This window comes from Euprymna scolopes, chromosome 18, assembly GCF_053919585.1.
Source record: "Euprymna scolopes isolate OS-2025 chromosome 18, ASM5391958v1, whole genome shotgun sequence".
Classification (NCBI taxonomy): domain Eukaryota; kingdom Metazoa; phylum Mollusca; class Cephalopoda; order Sepiida; family Sepiolidae; genus Euprymna; species Euprymna scolopes.
In genome coordinates, this window is record NC_136499.1 from 50,820,529 (window position 1) to 50,838,328 (window position 17,800).

General features: G+C 33.3%; 1 protein-coding gene across 4 annotated transcripts in view; it reads right to left on the bottom strand.

Annotated features, from left to right (window-relative positions):
- Nucleotides 1–7,580: 7,580 nt before the first annotated feature.
- LOC145297620 (uncharacterized) overlaps nucleotides 7,581–17,800 on the bottom strand; it is a 50,267-nt gene continuing 40,047 nt past the window's right edge. For all 4 annotated transcript variants that reach the window (XM_080143694.1, XM_080143698.1, XM_080143695.1 and 1 more), the window contains 2 exons: nucleotides 15,393–15,495; nucleotides 7,581–8,623 (listed from right to left, as the gene is read on the bottom strand). In XM_080143694.1, the coding sequence (XP_079999820.1) occupies nucleotides 8,473–8,623; nucleotides 15,393–15,495 (254 nt within the window). In that variant the 3' untranslated portion in view covers nucleotides 7,581–8,472. The remainder of the gene's footprint in view (nucleotides 8,624–15,392; nucleotides 15,496–17,800) is intronic.

Genomic DNA, 17,800 nt, shown 5'->3' on the forward strand with positions numbered 1-17,800 from the left:
GCCGCCATTTTGAATTTTCCAATACATCGGTAAACACTGCATGTTTTTCAAGCTGAATAAACATGTTAAATTGAATAAAAACACGTGAATTATATCCAGTTTGGTAGAAAAGTCACTTATCTTGCCTTTGATAACATTTATTTGTTATATATTTGTTTTTTTGACAACTTTTTCGAATCTATGTGTACAGTAATACAAACCTCAAAATATATATATATATATATATATATATATATATATATATATATATATTTTATTTTATTTTTTGTGTGTAGAAAAAAAATAAATTGAAAAGTGGACAACTGCAAAATATAGAAGGTGGAGAGTTAATATTCAAGGGTGGAAGAGAGTTAATGTGTCTTCCCACATCCACAATCCTCTTCTACTTCATCCTTCGACCATCACTTTCCTCTATAAATATCACTTTTTATAAAAAACTGATTAAAAAGAAATTGTTGCTATTTTGATAAAGTTCTTGAATAAAAGAAATCAAATATTAGTCAAACAAAAATGTTTCTGATTTCATCTTTTGTTTTTATTTTGGGGTTGTCTACTTACCCATTTATTTATTCGACACATTGTCGGATTGAATCCTTATGTGTTCTTATACGCACACATAATAAAATGTGTCTTAATTAAATAAGTTCAAATGTATTGGACTAAAAAAAACCCTATCTTTTCAAAAGTACTCGATACATATGTAGAGCTTGTATAATAAAATTATATAAATATCAGAAAAATCTCTGTGGATCGATTTACGTTTCAACAACGTTGATCATTTCATCAGGATTTAATATGATCCCCTGACAAGATTAATGCCAAAACCCGAGACACAAATCGCCTTTTTAACCCAAATACAGCATACATACATACATACATATATATATATATATATATATATATATATATATATATATATATATATATATATATATACACACACACACACACCTCAGATGACACAAACCCCATCCACAGGTTATAAGATTTATCTCTCATAAAGTCTCATTTTATTCTCTACAGTCGGGAGAGGGAGAGAGGAATGTTTTGGGGTTGCATATCTGGTTATATTCTAAAATTTGATAAAAATTGAAAATTTAATTTTTTTTTTTTTTTTTTTTTTTGTGTGTGTGGATTTTAAGAGGAACAGATTTTATCTGGACTTTAATCTGGATGATTCAAGATAGCATAAAGAATTTATATATATATATATATATATATATATATATATATATATTATATAAATTTTTGTTAAATTATCTTTAGAAATAAATGAATCATCTTAGAAATTTGTTTTAGACAAATACGCAAATTTGGTCACCTGTATGGTGTAATAAAAACATATCTTTTTTTTTTTTTTTTATAAATGATAAGTTTTTTTTTTTTTTTTTTTTTTTTTTTCAAAATTGTTGAATTGGCAGATAAAAAAAATTTTGTCTCCAAAAATGTTTTCATTTATTTCTATTTTTTATTTATGAAATTGTTTTTAATGAATAAATGAATTTTTTTTTTTTCTGAATAATTGTCATTTTGTGATTGCCGAGCAGTTCAAGTATACAGTTTTGTTCAAATTTCATTAAAATTGTTGTACAACTATAATGCCAACAACAAAAAAGAAAATGCATTATGGTTGATTAACGATAAAGTTTCTTTTTTTTTTCTTTTAAATTAAATCTTCTGCTCTTCCCTAGATATAACTTTGGCAAGTTTGAATAATGTCTATAAAATCGAGTAGGTCTAATCAGGTAGCATTAATTCATTTAAGATATAAAGTTATCTTGAAGAGTTTAAAAGTTTGACCTAAATAGCATTTAAGCTGACATATTTAATTTCTGACAATTTTTTTTATTTGTAATTGTTGTACCATGTTATTGGCACCATAATAATGTACTTTGCTAAAATTAAAAAAAAAATATGTAGCCTGCTCAAACAATTGATAATTTGGAAACATTTTTCAATTATGTATGAAAAAGTTAATCAGCACAGGTAATAACTTATTTTTTAAGGAAGTACATGGTGGAACGGATTTATTTTAAAACTTTTCTTGAAAAAAATCAATTCAAGTAACTTGATTATGTAGTAGAGCTAACATCTATCCAATGTAGCCACCTTTAGCTTTAATCACCGCCCCAATATGGGTCTGGACCTGGGAGCATGTCTTTTCCACAAACTGTGGCGAGAGCTCGGCAGATGACGGCAATCAGGCTTGCTTTGTGTTGTGGGAGGTCATGTTGGTGATGTAATAGACATATGACCAAACAAAGTAGTCCAATTGGGTTCAGCTCGGGGAAGAGGGCAGGCCAGTGAGAGAAGGGTACAAAGTCGTAGCACTCTTTCTGAAGCCAAACCTGCGTCTCTTTGGACTTGTGGGCTGGCGCCGAGTCCTGCTGCCACACACAGGATATTCCAGCGGTCACCTGATTGCATCAGGGAATCATCACGCTCTTCAGTACATCCAGGTACACTTTGGTGTTGACTTTGAAGATGTGAGGTGGCATGATGTGGCTCTCACTTGAAACCACACCAAAGAGCATAACTTTGTTGAGCTGTGCCCTCAAGCGTTGAACCATCCGGATTTGGAATTTGATTGTGCTGGCAATGGTCCTGTTGTCATAACTTTGATCAGTAGAAAGCAGAAGTTGTGCATCCGTGCATCTCCGATCTCGCTTAATGAAGATTGTGTCACTTTGAGATATAATAGAAGGCTCCTATCCCTCTTGGGGTTTATACACAACTGGCTAAGTAGATGGTCTGCAACAAAGAAAACTAGTTTTCATCAAATGGAAATGGAATCATGTTTTTTCTATGGTGACAATTTTAGCATTCCACCTGATATATTAAAAAAGAGATCAATTGTACTTGAAGCACCCCTGAATGAATGACATAATGACTAAAAGGGCACATTTTGCTGTGACACTGATTTTTTTTTTTTTTTTTTTTTTCAATTCTAGTTGAACCAAACAACATATACATATATAATTTTACCTTCACAGACGTTTATTTAAAAAAAACAGAAAAAAAAGGAGTGTTTACAATATCTTACTAATAAACTAAAAGTACAAAGATTTATTTACAAGTTTTGTTATATGCACGTTTTTAATAGTTTTATTTACAAAATGTTATTTCGTGAATCCAAGTAATGTCCATACAAAAAACAAATTTAATTTTTTATTTAAAAAAAGATTTTTTTGGACATTTTTTTTTTTTTTTTTATAGTTTATTAGTAAAATCTGTTGTAAATACCCCCCCCTTTCTTTTTATTCATAAAAAAAAATTGCAATGGCAAAATTATGTTTGTATTTATTCAATCAGAATCAAACATAAAAAATAAATCTGTGTCAAGGCAAAATGTGTTCTTTTGTTCATTACACAATATGGGGTGCAGCAAGACAAATTGATTTTAAGAGTTGTCTCCCTTACAACTAAAATCTTTGTAGATGTTTAATAGGTACGGGCAAAATGAATGCCGATGCTCAAAATGTATAAACATTTTGACCCCTCCCTTTACTTAAAAATTCACCAAAAATCAGGAAATCAACCAATTTTAATGAAATTTTCAGTATTTATCAAATAATGATCGCGGAATATAATGAACTAATTATTTTTATTTAAATCTTACCTTGAATTAATTCTGTTACATGCTCTGGGGGAAATAATTTTATTTAAAAAAAAAAAAAAAATTCACCTGAACATGTAACGGAATTAATCTTTGAGCGTTTGGATTTAAAATCTAAACAAAACAGCCGCTTTACAATTTACAGCTTAGAGAGACGATTTGTTTCCCCATTGATGATGGGTTATTACCCAAAAGGATCTTTGGAATAAGTACCATCCACAGTTGAAAAAAAAAAAAAAAAAAAAAAAAAATTATTGAATTATTTATTATTCATTTATTTATCTGCCCATAACGACTGTACATTCCTGCATTTTAAGCATTCAAAAATATCTTTTGATCCTCCTTTATGGCAATGAGCGCTTGCCAATAAGAGTGGAAGTTTTTAGGTGATTGGAAACTTTCAATTAACACTGCATTGTATCTTTCGTGTTCGATGGTAGCACTTCTTCTCAACCCAATCTGTTTCCACTGTAAAAGTAACTCCTTCCAAACTAACTGGCGTCCATCAACCAGATTTCATCAACAAAGTAATTGCTTTAGCCTCCCTAAAGTGAAGTTACAAACTAGAAAAACTTGGCAAATGATGGTCAAAGCTGACCTGGAACTCAACCTCGGCCCCTGCATTTACAGAGTTCGACAGTGGAACAGTGGCTTGAGATCACCCAATCATTGACTTCAAATCATCAGGCTTGGTCAGCCTTCGTGTCGGACACACTTGTGAGGATGGACGGAGCTGGCTCAACCTACTACAATTACATCATTATGATTTGTTTTACAGATGCGTTTAAGGTACACTGATGTCAGCAGTTCTCTTCCAGCCACTCGAACCAACTTCATAAAATTCAAACTTCATATAACAAGTGTTTGGTGTTTGTGACTTTGAAAAACTCATGCAAAATGAAGTCAAACCTTGTTTAGTGTTCGACTACTGATAGGATCAACTTAATAAAGCGTTGTGGTCTGTACTAGATGCTTATTAGTGTTAATTATAAAGTGACTTCAGACTTCCAAATCCATTTCTAAATAGAACGCAAAGTTGGTGTTAAAACATTTGTTCTGAAAAGCCGTTTTAAAACAAATAGTTCAAACACCAAATCATATTTTCCCATTAAAAATAATGTAATCGATTAATTTATTAATTCTTATATCAGGTTGACAAGAAAGTTTTTGCTGAATCTTTTAAATTCAGATGAACGTACCTCGGCTCAAAAATTATTGATCGAAATAAGTACCATCGGAATCAACACACTTTTGCCAAGTGTATTTATGCCAGTAACGTATAAATCTTGCACTCTAGTGGTGACAGTTGCGGAAGGCGTTTTGGAAGTATTTCTCATGCAGAAAATTATCGAGATGCTTGAAAAAGTGGTAATCAGTAGGTGGGATGTCTGGAGAGTATGGTGGATGAGGCAGTTTTGTAGCCTAATTCGTTCAACTTCTGCAGGGTCAGTTTAACAACGTGCGGTCAGGAATTGTCGTGGAGGAGAATTAGGCTTTTCTGTTGACTAATGTTAGGTGTTGTCAAAGTTTCTGATGCATCCATTTGTTGATGGTACTTTTCCGCTGTAATGGTTTCGCCTGCATTAAAAAATTGTAATGGATGAAACTAGTCGCAGACCACCAACAGGCAGCATGACCTTCTTTTGGTGCAAATCTGGCTTCGAGAAGTGTCGTGGAGCTTCGTTGGCATTTAACCACTGAACTGAGCGTCGCCAATTATCGTAAAGAACCCACTTTTCATCGCAAGTCAAAACCCAGTCGAGAAACAGGTTGTTCTTATTGCGTAAAAGAAAGGAAGATGACACCTCATAACGACGTTTGTGTGTGTATTGACTTTGACTAAGGCTCTTAATTGATCGTTGTCAATATCCAATGCCTGACCACTATGTTCATCTTGAAGACTCTCGTCACAGCCACAACATTTGGGAGAGTGGGGCTTGCTATAAAATGTTTTAGTTTGAAATCTGAACTGTTCCAGTTCTGAGACCTTCATGAATTAAGATCTGAATGTGTGTATGCTTCAAGTCTAAACAGATTGAAACAATAAGAGAGCATAGAAAATTACAATGCAATGTACTCTGACCAATTTTCAGGTAATCACGAAAAGCCATTTCAGGGGATTCCAACTTCATAGATCAAGCAAGCAGTTTGTGGTTTGATTTCTTTTGTGTAAGGTTTTCAAATGTTGATCAGATCAACATGGCATAGCATTTTGGGCTGTGCTAGCTGCTTCATATATCAGATGGTGAAAGTGACTGATATTTGCTCAAAAATAAAAATATATTTGTAGCGAATGATCCGTCGATTTTAGTTTTACTGGTAGTTTAACATTAACAGATTTTCATTATTTTATCATTGCTATCAGCAGTGGAAGATTTTGTTTTAAACAAAATCAAATAAAAATACAATTAAAAGAATCGTTTTTGGTATTGGAAAATAGGCAATAAAAATTTTTGTGATTCCAATCCACACAAAACTTTTTCCCATTTTTTTTTATGAATCCTGATTCTGATTAACCATTCCAACACTACTATTGCGACCACTCACTGTTTTATCAAAATATATCAACTTTCAACAGGAAATCTTAAGTGTCAGTTTTTCTCAATTACTTTAAGCTGTTAAATAATTTTTTTTTTTTTTGAAGAGAAGACTTAGGTTTTTTAAAAGACCCAAGTTTAAAATAAATAAATAAATAAATATATTATAAAATACTTTTTATATTTTTCATCTGTTTATGTTTTGTACATGCGTTTTGAGTATGTCTCTCTTCAGATATTATTTTAGTTTTGTAAAGTCTGATAATTTTGAAAAAAAAAAAGTGTGAATTCAGCCCTTTTATGTTTGGCTAGCATGCATCATGTGTTGCTGTGTACGTAGTTTTGCATTTTCTATCTGGGTTATCTCCAGGACCTCTTGGGGGCATGTTACTCTTCAGATCAGTATGGGGGGTGGGGCTCAATATAATTTATGATTATCTGTTTATTATTTCACGATCCATCTTTAATGAGTGCGTGCATATTATTTTCATGGCAAGTGCTAGTCTGCGCTTCAATCTATGATCCCCACCATCTGCCATACATTCACAAAAAAAACAAACACTCGTCTACCTACAACAGCAATCAATAATTTCCCCACTCTCTATCTGTGCCTAAATCTAAATGCAAATTCCATGAACAAATCTCTTACAACTGCGCACCTGTGGAAATGTTCAGCTGGCCTGCTTTCTAGCTGACTACAACATAGTCGTCAAGTCCAATATAAACAAGTTCTTGTTACCCCCCCCCCAATCATTCATTCATTTCTATGTCAATTTCATCACTAACTATTAATATGCTGTTGTCTCAGTACTACAGTACACACATTAGCCATTATCCTCGAGTGGCCTCTGGGCCTTGATAACTGGCAACTCCTATGTAAAAAAAGAAAAAAAGTGCTTAATGTCTCAGTTGTGTGTGTGTGTGTGTGTGTGTTTTTAAAAGTATGTTGCTCTTAGAATCGCATAATCATAATGGATGGTGTATGACTTATTTCTAACTGTTCTTTCTGGTACGTGTTCCCAGGACTTGCTGCCATACGAGATATGTATCTTGTGCAGTAGCAAATTTGAAAAAATCTGCGTGAATATATATATATATATATATATATGCACATACACACACACACACACACTTTTGTTTACACATACACACATATAAAAAAGTAACAAAAATCTTAGGAAGATCTCTATCATTCCAGTAATTATAGTAACAACCAAACTCATGCAAATGATTTAAAAAAAAGACTACTTGGCAAATATACCCAGTGAACCAAGTGCAAGAGAGATACAAACAATTGTACTTAAAGGGACAGTTAGAATCTTAAAAATCTCTGTTAGAATGTAGGGGATAGCGGGTGAATGTTTGGCATTTGGTAGGATGCTTCATCCCCACCTAGAACCCCCCCCCCAAAAAAAATGATATTCTTCAAAATTAAAATCCTTTTTATTCAATGAGATACCAGCAACAAATAAAATTTAAAAACAAAATTGTTTTTTTTTTTTAATTTATAAATTTTAATTAATTCAATCTGAACATTAAAAACAAAAGATACATACAAGATGAAATACAAGATCAAATTTTAATCACAAAAAAAAACAAAAACAAAAAAAAAAACCCTAAAAAAAAAAAGTATGTGCATGTCGAATGTAATTAAAACTGATAAAAAAAAAAAAAATAAAAAAAAACTTAACCGTAACCCTTTCTCTCTCTCCAGTGTACAACTTGTATCGTTTAAACTGGGAGTTGGAACCAGGGATGTACTGGTAGGTAGGGTGGATTTTCGAGAAACGTATAAAAAGTGTAAGAGCAGGAGATTTAATGGGAATGTGATGGTGTGTATGATGGGAAGTAGGTCGGGAGAAATGGAACATGTCAAGCCGGATCGTGTGTGGGCAGGTTGGATGGAACTTGTTGGGTGGGGTTAAAATAGTGAGGGCTTGAAAGAGTGTAGACACAAAAAAAATAACTTTGATCTCCTCCCCTTCAATTTACGACTTCTTAAACTCAGAATTGGAATTAGGGATGAACTGGGGAGGAAGGGAAGGGGGTGTGGGGATTTTCAAGAAAATATTAAAATGCGTGATGGTGAGAGATTGAATACAAATATGTGGGTGTGTATAAGAGGTGGGGGGGGGATTAGGGCCGAGGGAAATGAAACGTGAAGCAATGAGAACGAATGTGATGAAAGCGATTCAAATGGAATCGTGTGGGCAGGTTGAATAGAACTTGTTGGATGAGGTTACAAGACATGATATCGTGTAGAGAGTGGTGATGGTGGGTATTGAGATGAGGCAGGGCGTAGGGGTTGTAAGTGGATTTTCAAATCTGCAACTCAATGCCCAACTGTATCATCGTTTCTAAAAGCTCGGGGTCCTCGGCCCAATTCACGCCGCTTGCAATGATCAGCATTTGCAGGATGTATTTGATAGCATTGTTCTGTTTCTTCTTGATCTCAAGTTCCTCCAAAATTCTGCAAGAGGAAAAAAACAAAACAAAATTTACACAATAATTTACAAAACACCTGATATATTTACACATTGTTATAGCCTTCTAATCAAACGCTCTATGAATCGATTTATATTGCTTAAAACATGAATCAAAACCTATACTTAGAAAACAAAACTAAAATAAATAAAAATTGGTGCGTGTGTATGTACTTAGATAAAATTGCGTTCCAAACTCTTTGATATACTTACGTATTAGGCAAAAATGTGAATCCTCACTACTCTGGTCTTCAGGCCAAGATCAAAGTGTGGTATCTGTTCCGGCAGATACTGCACTTAAGATAATTTGTACCAGTCAATGGAGGGGAAACCCTCTATACTGGGACAATTATTATTTTTGGTAACCAGAGTGCCCCCTTTTTGCCTACTTTTAGGGGAGCTGGTTTTTACCTCACATTAAAAACGGCCTTGTGCCTAATTTGCTCAGTGGGGGAGCAAATAAATACCATCTGTTCCGGCAGATACTGCATTCAGACCATTGCCCTTGTGGCAATAAGTCATTGGTCCATGTAGGGGCAACCCTATATACCATGACAGCAGTACTAGCTCCCCTTTCCTCCCCTTGGAGGAGCTGGTCTTCCCTCCCCTTCCCCCTTCCACTCCACATTAAAAATGACCTTGTGTCATATTTTGCTTATGTGGAGAACAAATAAATACCCACTTACTCACTACTCTGGTCATCAGGCCAAGATCAAAGTGTAGTATCTGTCTTCAGATGCTACACTTCAATTTCTTATTCTCCGTTAGTAGAGGAGAAATCCCTCACGACTGAGACAATTTAAAATTTTTTTTCTTCTTTTCTCCACGTTAAAAACCGACCCTGGTGTCTAACTCTGTCCCATGGGGAGGCATTGTAAATATAGGTACTCTGAGTAACCGAGGGTGAAGAAACTCGATTTTGAAATAGTATTTTCACAGTCATCCATGGAGAGAATTTGAATGCCTACTAGAGAACACTATCTTCAAATGTCTAAGGTGTCTGCATACAGGAGTTTGTCCGGACAACCTTGAATTAGGACACTTCCCCTTACAAGTAAATCCTGACCAAACATTCAAAATAACATAGCATTCAAAGCCCAAATAAGATCCTCCTCAGGATGGCTGTACATTGGCTCATACAAGGATTGGTGCATTTTTTTCAAAGTGATGTTACGTGTAAACAGCACTTAGCTGGATACTTCACCGAACTAGATGGATTCTTATCTTGAAATGCAGCAAAACCAATAGACAACAAAAAATAAATTTTTAATTTTTTTTTAAATAGTTTAATTAGATAATTATCTATAGAAAAAGCCTGTTTTGTGAAAAGTTATAAGAGTTTTTAACCGTGGTGATTATGACATGGGGATTACATTGCCAACAAAGATCACTATATTATGTATTCATTTTTTGTGGACTGTTATCCTCATCTCCATAATTATTGTTGTTTCACTACATTTCAGCCAACTCATCTTCTGGCCTTTTTCATTTGAGTCTCTACAGTTCCAGGTGAGCATTGTCTGAAGATAGCGGTTTCAATCCTACCCAAAAAGCAGACCAGAGGATTAATTGGCCAAAATGTGGTGAGACAACAACAACTATGGAAGGCAGTAATTACTTAGTTACAAGACTCAGCATTCCTATACGGTTATGGTTAACCACCTGAAGAAGGCCAGGGGATGAGTTGACCGAAACGTGGTGGGACAACAACTAAGAAGATGAGAATAACAGTACACAAAAATGAATACATAAATTACGAGAGGTGTGCAATAAGTAATGCCCCTGATCCACTTCCAGTTGTCTGATCTAGCTGAAATTTTGCATGTGCAATGATTTATATCTCTACGGGTTATGTGGCAAATTACAGCTCTGAACTAATTGTGGTTTCTGTTTTACAGGTGTTTGAACTGAGTCAGGTGTGAAATGGAGCCTGTTGAATGTTGAGCAGTGATTCGGTTTTTGTATTTGAAAGGACACACACCACAGGAGACTTTTGATAAAATGAAAGAAACTTATGGTGATAATGCCCCATCATATGACCTTGTAAAACGCTGGCATTGTGAATTCAAACATGGTCGGAAGTCTGTGGAAACTGCTCCCAGACCTGGTCGCCTCCCCTTCTGTCATTGATGAGGCATCTGTCCGTCAAGTTGAGACTACCATTTTGGAAGATCGGCGCATTACTATTCACCAAATAGCCCAAGATGTCACGATTAGGACAGGGTCTGTGGAAACTATCATTCATGACCATTTGGCATATGCATAAGGTGTCTGTCAGATGGATTCCCAGGTTGCTCACACCATTCCAGAAGCGAGAATGCGTCGAGTGCTCGAGAATGAATTTAGAGATGTGCCAAAGTTTTTCAAAAGACTGATCACACAGGATGAAACCTGGGTCCATCACTATGATCCAGAGACCAAAGCCCAGTCAATGCAGTGGAAGCACTTGGACTCACCACCTCCAAAGAAGGCAAAGGTGCAGCCCTCCGCTGGCAAGGTCATGCTCAGTCTTCTGGGACCAGGACGGAGTAGTGATGACAGATTTCCTGGCAAAGGGTACCACAATTACAGGAGCCTATTATGCTTCACTTTTGAGGAAATTAAGGGAAGCTATCAAAATCAAGAAGCGGGGCTAGATCAGCAAAGGTACCCTTCTGCAGAACAATGCTCCGGTCCACAACTTGCATGTCGCCAGATCAGAAGCACGGGCGTGTGGTTATGAAATCCTCCCCCATCCTCCCTACTCTCCTGACCTTCCACCTCTTCCCAGCCATGAAGTTGTTTTTGAAAGGAAAGCGTTTCCCAGATGATACAGCCTTGATTTCTGAAGTCACGTCGTGGTTGGAGGACCAACCTGGGGTGTTCTACAAAAACGGTCTCCAGAGCTGCATCAAACGATGGGTGAAATGCATAACTCTGGGTGGTTCTTATGTAAAGAAAGACTAATAACTGTGCCAAGTTTCGTTGCTCTACTGCTATGGAAAGTGCGTCAGGGGCATTACTTATTGCACACCCCTCGTATAAAGCCTCATCTCAAATGATTTAAAAAAAATATATAATACTGTTTGGTACAGACCCGACAATGGTAGACCAGGTAAGAACACAGAATTAGAATTATAAGACCACTAGTGACGTTGCCCAGGTGTAAAGGAAAGAAAGAAAAAAAAAAAGAAGCTTTGAGTCGAATAGCCTGACAACTTACCACGACGCTACACGGGCAGAGAAGTGAGGAAAGGTGAAATTAAATGTTAAAAAAAAGCAGGTGCTTGAATGACAAATGTGGTTTTCTAGGTCAAACATCATGCCATAATAGTAGAGAAAATGAAATCACGTGAATTTTGTAACATGATCAAAAATACAGACGTCGTTTTGTAAATTGGACATATTATAATCTAGACAGCATATAAAAAGTTCTAAGAAACAGTGACGCCACCGAGCCCCCCACCCCCTCCAAGCCTTTGGCGGACATACGAACAAATGCACACACACACACACATTTTCACTTTTCTATTATAGATAAAATCCAACCTTGATCGCCTTCAGGGTCTTTATGGTTCTAAGTGAGCATTGTCTGAAGATAATGGTTTCAATCCTACTCCAAAGCAGGCCAAAGGATTAGTTGACCAAAACGTGGTGAGACGACAACAACTATGGAAGGCAGTAATTACTGGGGATACAGTTAAAGGACTCAGCATTCCTATTCCGTTGCAGTTAACCACCCGAAGAAGGCCAGAGGATGAGTTGGCTGAAACGTGGTAAAACAATGAGGATGAGGATGAACAGTCCCCAAATAATGAATACATAAGTTATGAAGCCTCATTTCATAGGAATAAAAAGAAATAATAAAATATATAATGATGATCACACTGATAACATCTTTGTCAATTATGTTTTTTTTTCTTTTATTTTTACACTATGAAATGACAATACCTACAGAAAAGCAATCCCTGTATATGATACAAGTTATTATTTTACTTGTATCCAGATGCGGAAGAAGGGTTGGATGATAGAGGAATTGAGAGTTCCCAACTTTCCCAAAAGTATTTGTGTGCAATAAGCAAATCTAATGAGGGTATATTTTTTTTCCACACTTATAAATCGCATTCCAAGTAAAAATTCTTCTATATACTTATACACTTATAAATCGCATTCCAAGTAAAAATTCTTCTATATACTTATACACTTATAAATCACATTCCAAGTAAAAATTCTTCTATATACTTATACACTTATAAATCACATTCCAAGTAAAAATTCTTCTATATACTTATACATTATAAATCACATTCCAAGTAAAAATTCTTCTATATACTTATACATTATAAATCACATTCCAAGTAATAATTCTTCTATATACTTATACATTATAAATCGCATTCCAAGTAAAAATTCTTCTATATACTTATACACTTATAAATCGCATTCCAAGTAAAAATTCTTCTATATACTTATACACTTATAAATCACATTCCAAGTAAAAATTCTTCTATATACTTATACACTTATAAATCGCATTCCAAGTAAAAATTCTTCTATATACTTATACATTATAAATCACATTCCAAGTAAAAATTCTTCTATATACTTATACACTTATAAATCACATTCCAAGTAAAAATTCTTCTATATACTTATACATTATAAATCACATTCCAAGTAAAAATTCTTCTATATACTTATACACTTATAAATCACATTCCAAGTAAAAATTCTTCTATATACTTATACATTATAAATCACATTCCAAGTAAAAATTCTTCTATATACTTATACATTATAAATCACATTCCAAGTAAAAATTCTTCTATATACTTATACATTATAAATCACATTCCAAGTAAAAATTCTTCTATATACTTATACACTTATAAATCACATTCCAAGTAAAAATTCTTCTATATACTTATACACTTATAAATCACATTCCAAGTAAAAATTCTTCTATATACTTATACATTATAAATCACATTCCAAGTAATAATTCTTCTATATACTTATACACTTATAAATCACATTCCAAGTAAAAATTCTTCTATATACTTATACACTTATAAATCGCATTCCAAGTAAAAATTCTTCTATATACTTATACACTTATAAATCACATTCCAAGTAAAAATTCTTCTATATACTTATACATTATAAATCACATTCCAAGTAAAAATTCTTCTATATACTTATACACTTATAAATCACATTCCAAGTAAAAATTCTTCTATATACTTATACACTTATAAATCGCATTCCAAGTAAAAATTCTTCTATATACTTATACACTTATAAATCACATTCCAAGTAAAAATTCTTCTATATACTTATACACTTATAAATCACATTCCAAGTAAAAATTCTTCTATATACTTATACACTTATAAATCACATTCCAAGTAAAAATTCTTCTATATACTTATACATTATAAATCACATTCCAAGTAAAAATTCTTCTATATACTTATACACTTATAAATCACATTCCAAGTAAAAATTCTTCTATATACTTATACACTTATAAATCACATTCCAAGTAAAAATTCTTCTATATACTTATACATTATAAATCACATTCCAAGTAATAATTCTTCTATATACTTATACACTTATAAATCGCATTCCAAGTAAAAATTCTTCTATATACTTATACACTTATAAATCGCATTCCAAGTAAAAATTCTTCTATATACTTATACACTTATAAATCACATTCCAAGTAAAAATTCTTCTATATACTTATACATTATAAATCACATTCCAAGTAATAATTCTTCTATATACTTATACACTTATAAATCGCATTCCAAGTAAAAATTCTTCTATATACTTATACACTTATAAATCACATTCCAAGTAAAAATTCTTCTATATACTTATACACTTATAAATCACATTCCAAGTAAAAATTCTTCTATATACTTATACACTTATAAATCACATTCCAAGTAAAAATTCTTCTATATACTTATACACTTATATATCGCATTCCAAGTAAAAATTCTTCTATATACTTATGCATTAGGCAAAAAATAAGTATCCTCACTCACAATTAGGAGAAATTATTGATTAAAATTTTAATCTATAATATAAATCTCACCTGTCTGTTTAAATGTATGCATGTATGTTTGTATGTCTGCCTAAAACTTTCAACAGATGACGTATTTTCACGAGATCGGTATCGTTTTGAAGTTCGACCCTTCGGCTGCAAAAATATTGAAAAATTGGCTAAAAACATTAATTCCTTCACCCTCAACTGGGCACTTTTCTACAGGGATAGGTTGCTTTTTTCGCCGATATTTTCAAAAGTCCTCCCCTCTTCTTGATTGACTAGGCTTAATTTAAACATTCATCACTTCCGGTTTGGCGATGGGCGCTACAGCAAACATGTAATATTTTTTCTCACATTCTTTTCCTCCTTTGCGGTACGGGTTCGAGCCTACCTGCCTATTACCTTTTTTTTTTTTATTTTCCCTTCTTGCTCAACACGCACCTCTAAACATCCGGCCAACGCCGGGCACCCAGGCTAGTTAGATAAAACCAGTTTTCTATATTTGGTTGATCAGCGATAATTAAGAGTGGAAATAGCAGTAAAGCAAAGGGAGATAAGTCAGTCACTCTTTTAAACAAGTTATAAAGAATGGCAAATCAGTAAAAAATAAAAACTGAATTTTTATCTTTAATATTGGATTGAACTTCAGAGGTTAATAATTTGTTTCTTTGCTTATCTTGTAATCATGTGTAATTATGTATCAATGAATTACTTACTGTGATTCTTTTTCTTTGCTATCAAATTGTTTATTCATCGTCTGTAGATTTTTATTGGTATCATCAAGATAAGTCATCAATTCTCTATTTTGGGCCATTATTTCTGAAAAGAAAGATTACAACATATATATATATATAATAAAATTTAAAAAAAAACAGTGCTTGTTAAGATAGTGTTGACAGATTGATTTTTTAAATGTCATTGTAAACAAAAATAATATTACTTAATTCTCATGTTTAAAATAGCAATATATCCAAATATTACAAAAATTCACTGAGTAAAATGTTATTTATAGTTGAAAGTAATTTTTTAAAATGTTTGTGATTCATAATGATGGTATGACAAGAATTTGGACGATCTTATTTATAACTATGCGTTAGGACAATCAACCAATGAAAAGCCTCCAACCTCATTATAAAAATATCAAATTTTGGATTCAAGCCAGTTCGCTATCAGTCTCCTTCTTGACAAGACTGAACCACTGCTGATCCGGACTACATTGATTCTTTGCCATCATCTTTGTTTTAGAGAATTATTCAACACTGCATTGATTCTTCGTCGATTTTATTTACTACCGTTGTTGCAATATTTTGGACGTATAATGGGGTATGATCCCACACAGTCGGACGATTCTATTTATAAACGATGCTGCTAAGAATTGATGAATCGAATTAATTCACGTTCTGCTACCAACCAATCAGAAACCAGAATTGCTCCATAAATATTAAACCTTTTCTGTAGCAATTTCACATGTTTTTTCCGTCTTGACACGGTAAGAATATTTTGCTTTGTGGAACTGTCTACTGCAAACCAGTCACCTCTCAAGACTTGTTTAGAACAACGAACCATCTGAAACTGTTCTGGCTTACACTTCTAGAACCGCCATCTTTGTTCAACATAATGGCTCAACATTTAACATAATTTTTACAAAAAATGGGAGAAATTGCATTTTTTTGTAGATGTTTTAACATAGACGTTAAGATTAAACACAACGGACATAACTGAGAGGCTAAAATGTTGGCCACCTTTGAATGGCTACCAACATTTTAGCGATAAAATTTATTTTACTAAAAACACAATAGCAGTTGTTTTACTCAATAAAATTTCGTAATACTTGGATATATTACTATTTTTGACATGACAATTTAGTAAGTAATATTATTTTTGGTTATAAGGACATATTTAAAAACTCCATCTCTTGACTATCTTAAACACCAAAACATACAAAAAAGCTTTATTATTTCCCTTGACAAAAATACAAAATAGAATGGCTTTTCTTGCCGAATATTGTGATTTGCAATAACTCGAGAAATATAGATACAGATTCAGATATTTCCTGAATTACATTGTAATATAAGCATATAATTTCATTATTTTACTGAAGTATTTAACATTAAATTTATGCTTGAATTATATATTTCTTTTACTTTTCGTTTGAAAACGATTTTTCTCCCAAACATAATTTTTTTCTGAGTATTAGTGAGACTGTTTCTGAATTCCATTCTGATGAGTGATGCTGTTGAAACAAATTTAAAGCTTGAAAACTATAACCATAAAATAGAGGCTAACTCACAAAACACGAAAATATCTACAAGGCCAGTAACTTTTCTATTTTCGTTTCCAAACAACAACCAATGTGCCTGTAGATGGCCGAAGGCCAAACCAGCCGAAACGTTGCACAAACAACACTCAAGATGAGAATAATAGTCCGATCAATACAAATAATATAAACAACCAGTTCTTGTCTCAAAACGTCATAACTTTAATCATCTGCATAGTTTGATTTGGTCGCTTTGTTTTACGGCATAGCAACCTTTAAAAACTATATAAAAAACAAAACAATCTCATTTTTTATTTTATTTTTCCAAGGCGACACAGCTTCTAAATATCTCTGCTCTATCCAGGATATTGAGCATTTTTTGATTGACTAAAACTTTTTACCCCAAGCAAAGTCGAATAATAGATTTTCTTGCATAAAACCATATAAAAAACAAGACATAGTAACGTTGTGATTATCGAGACCCACCACATAACCGTCTAATATCAGCCATTTTTATTGTTCTACCTTAAGACTCAAAACTATTTTTGTGTCGAAGTAAATAAACGCTTTAAAATAAGTTAAACCACCAAAACTTATTGAGCTAGGTAACATTTGCTTTTCTTTTACCACTTTTTTGTTCTGTTGTCTAAACTTATTTAATGCTGAATTCATTTTAGTAAAAATGTTTATGCTGCAAGTTCTTTAAATCTTCAAGTATTTATTCATGATATTTGGTTTGGTTGTTTTGTTTTATAGCATATCAACCCTTTCCACCGAATCATCTACATAGAAAAGCTTTCTGATCAGAACCTGGGAAATTTTTGATTTATCATAAGACCATCTCAAGTTGAAAAACCCTCCAGCAAT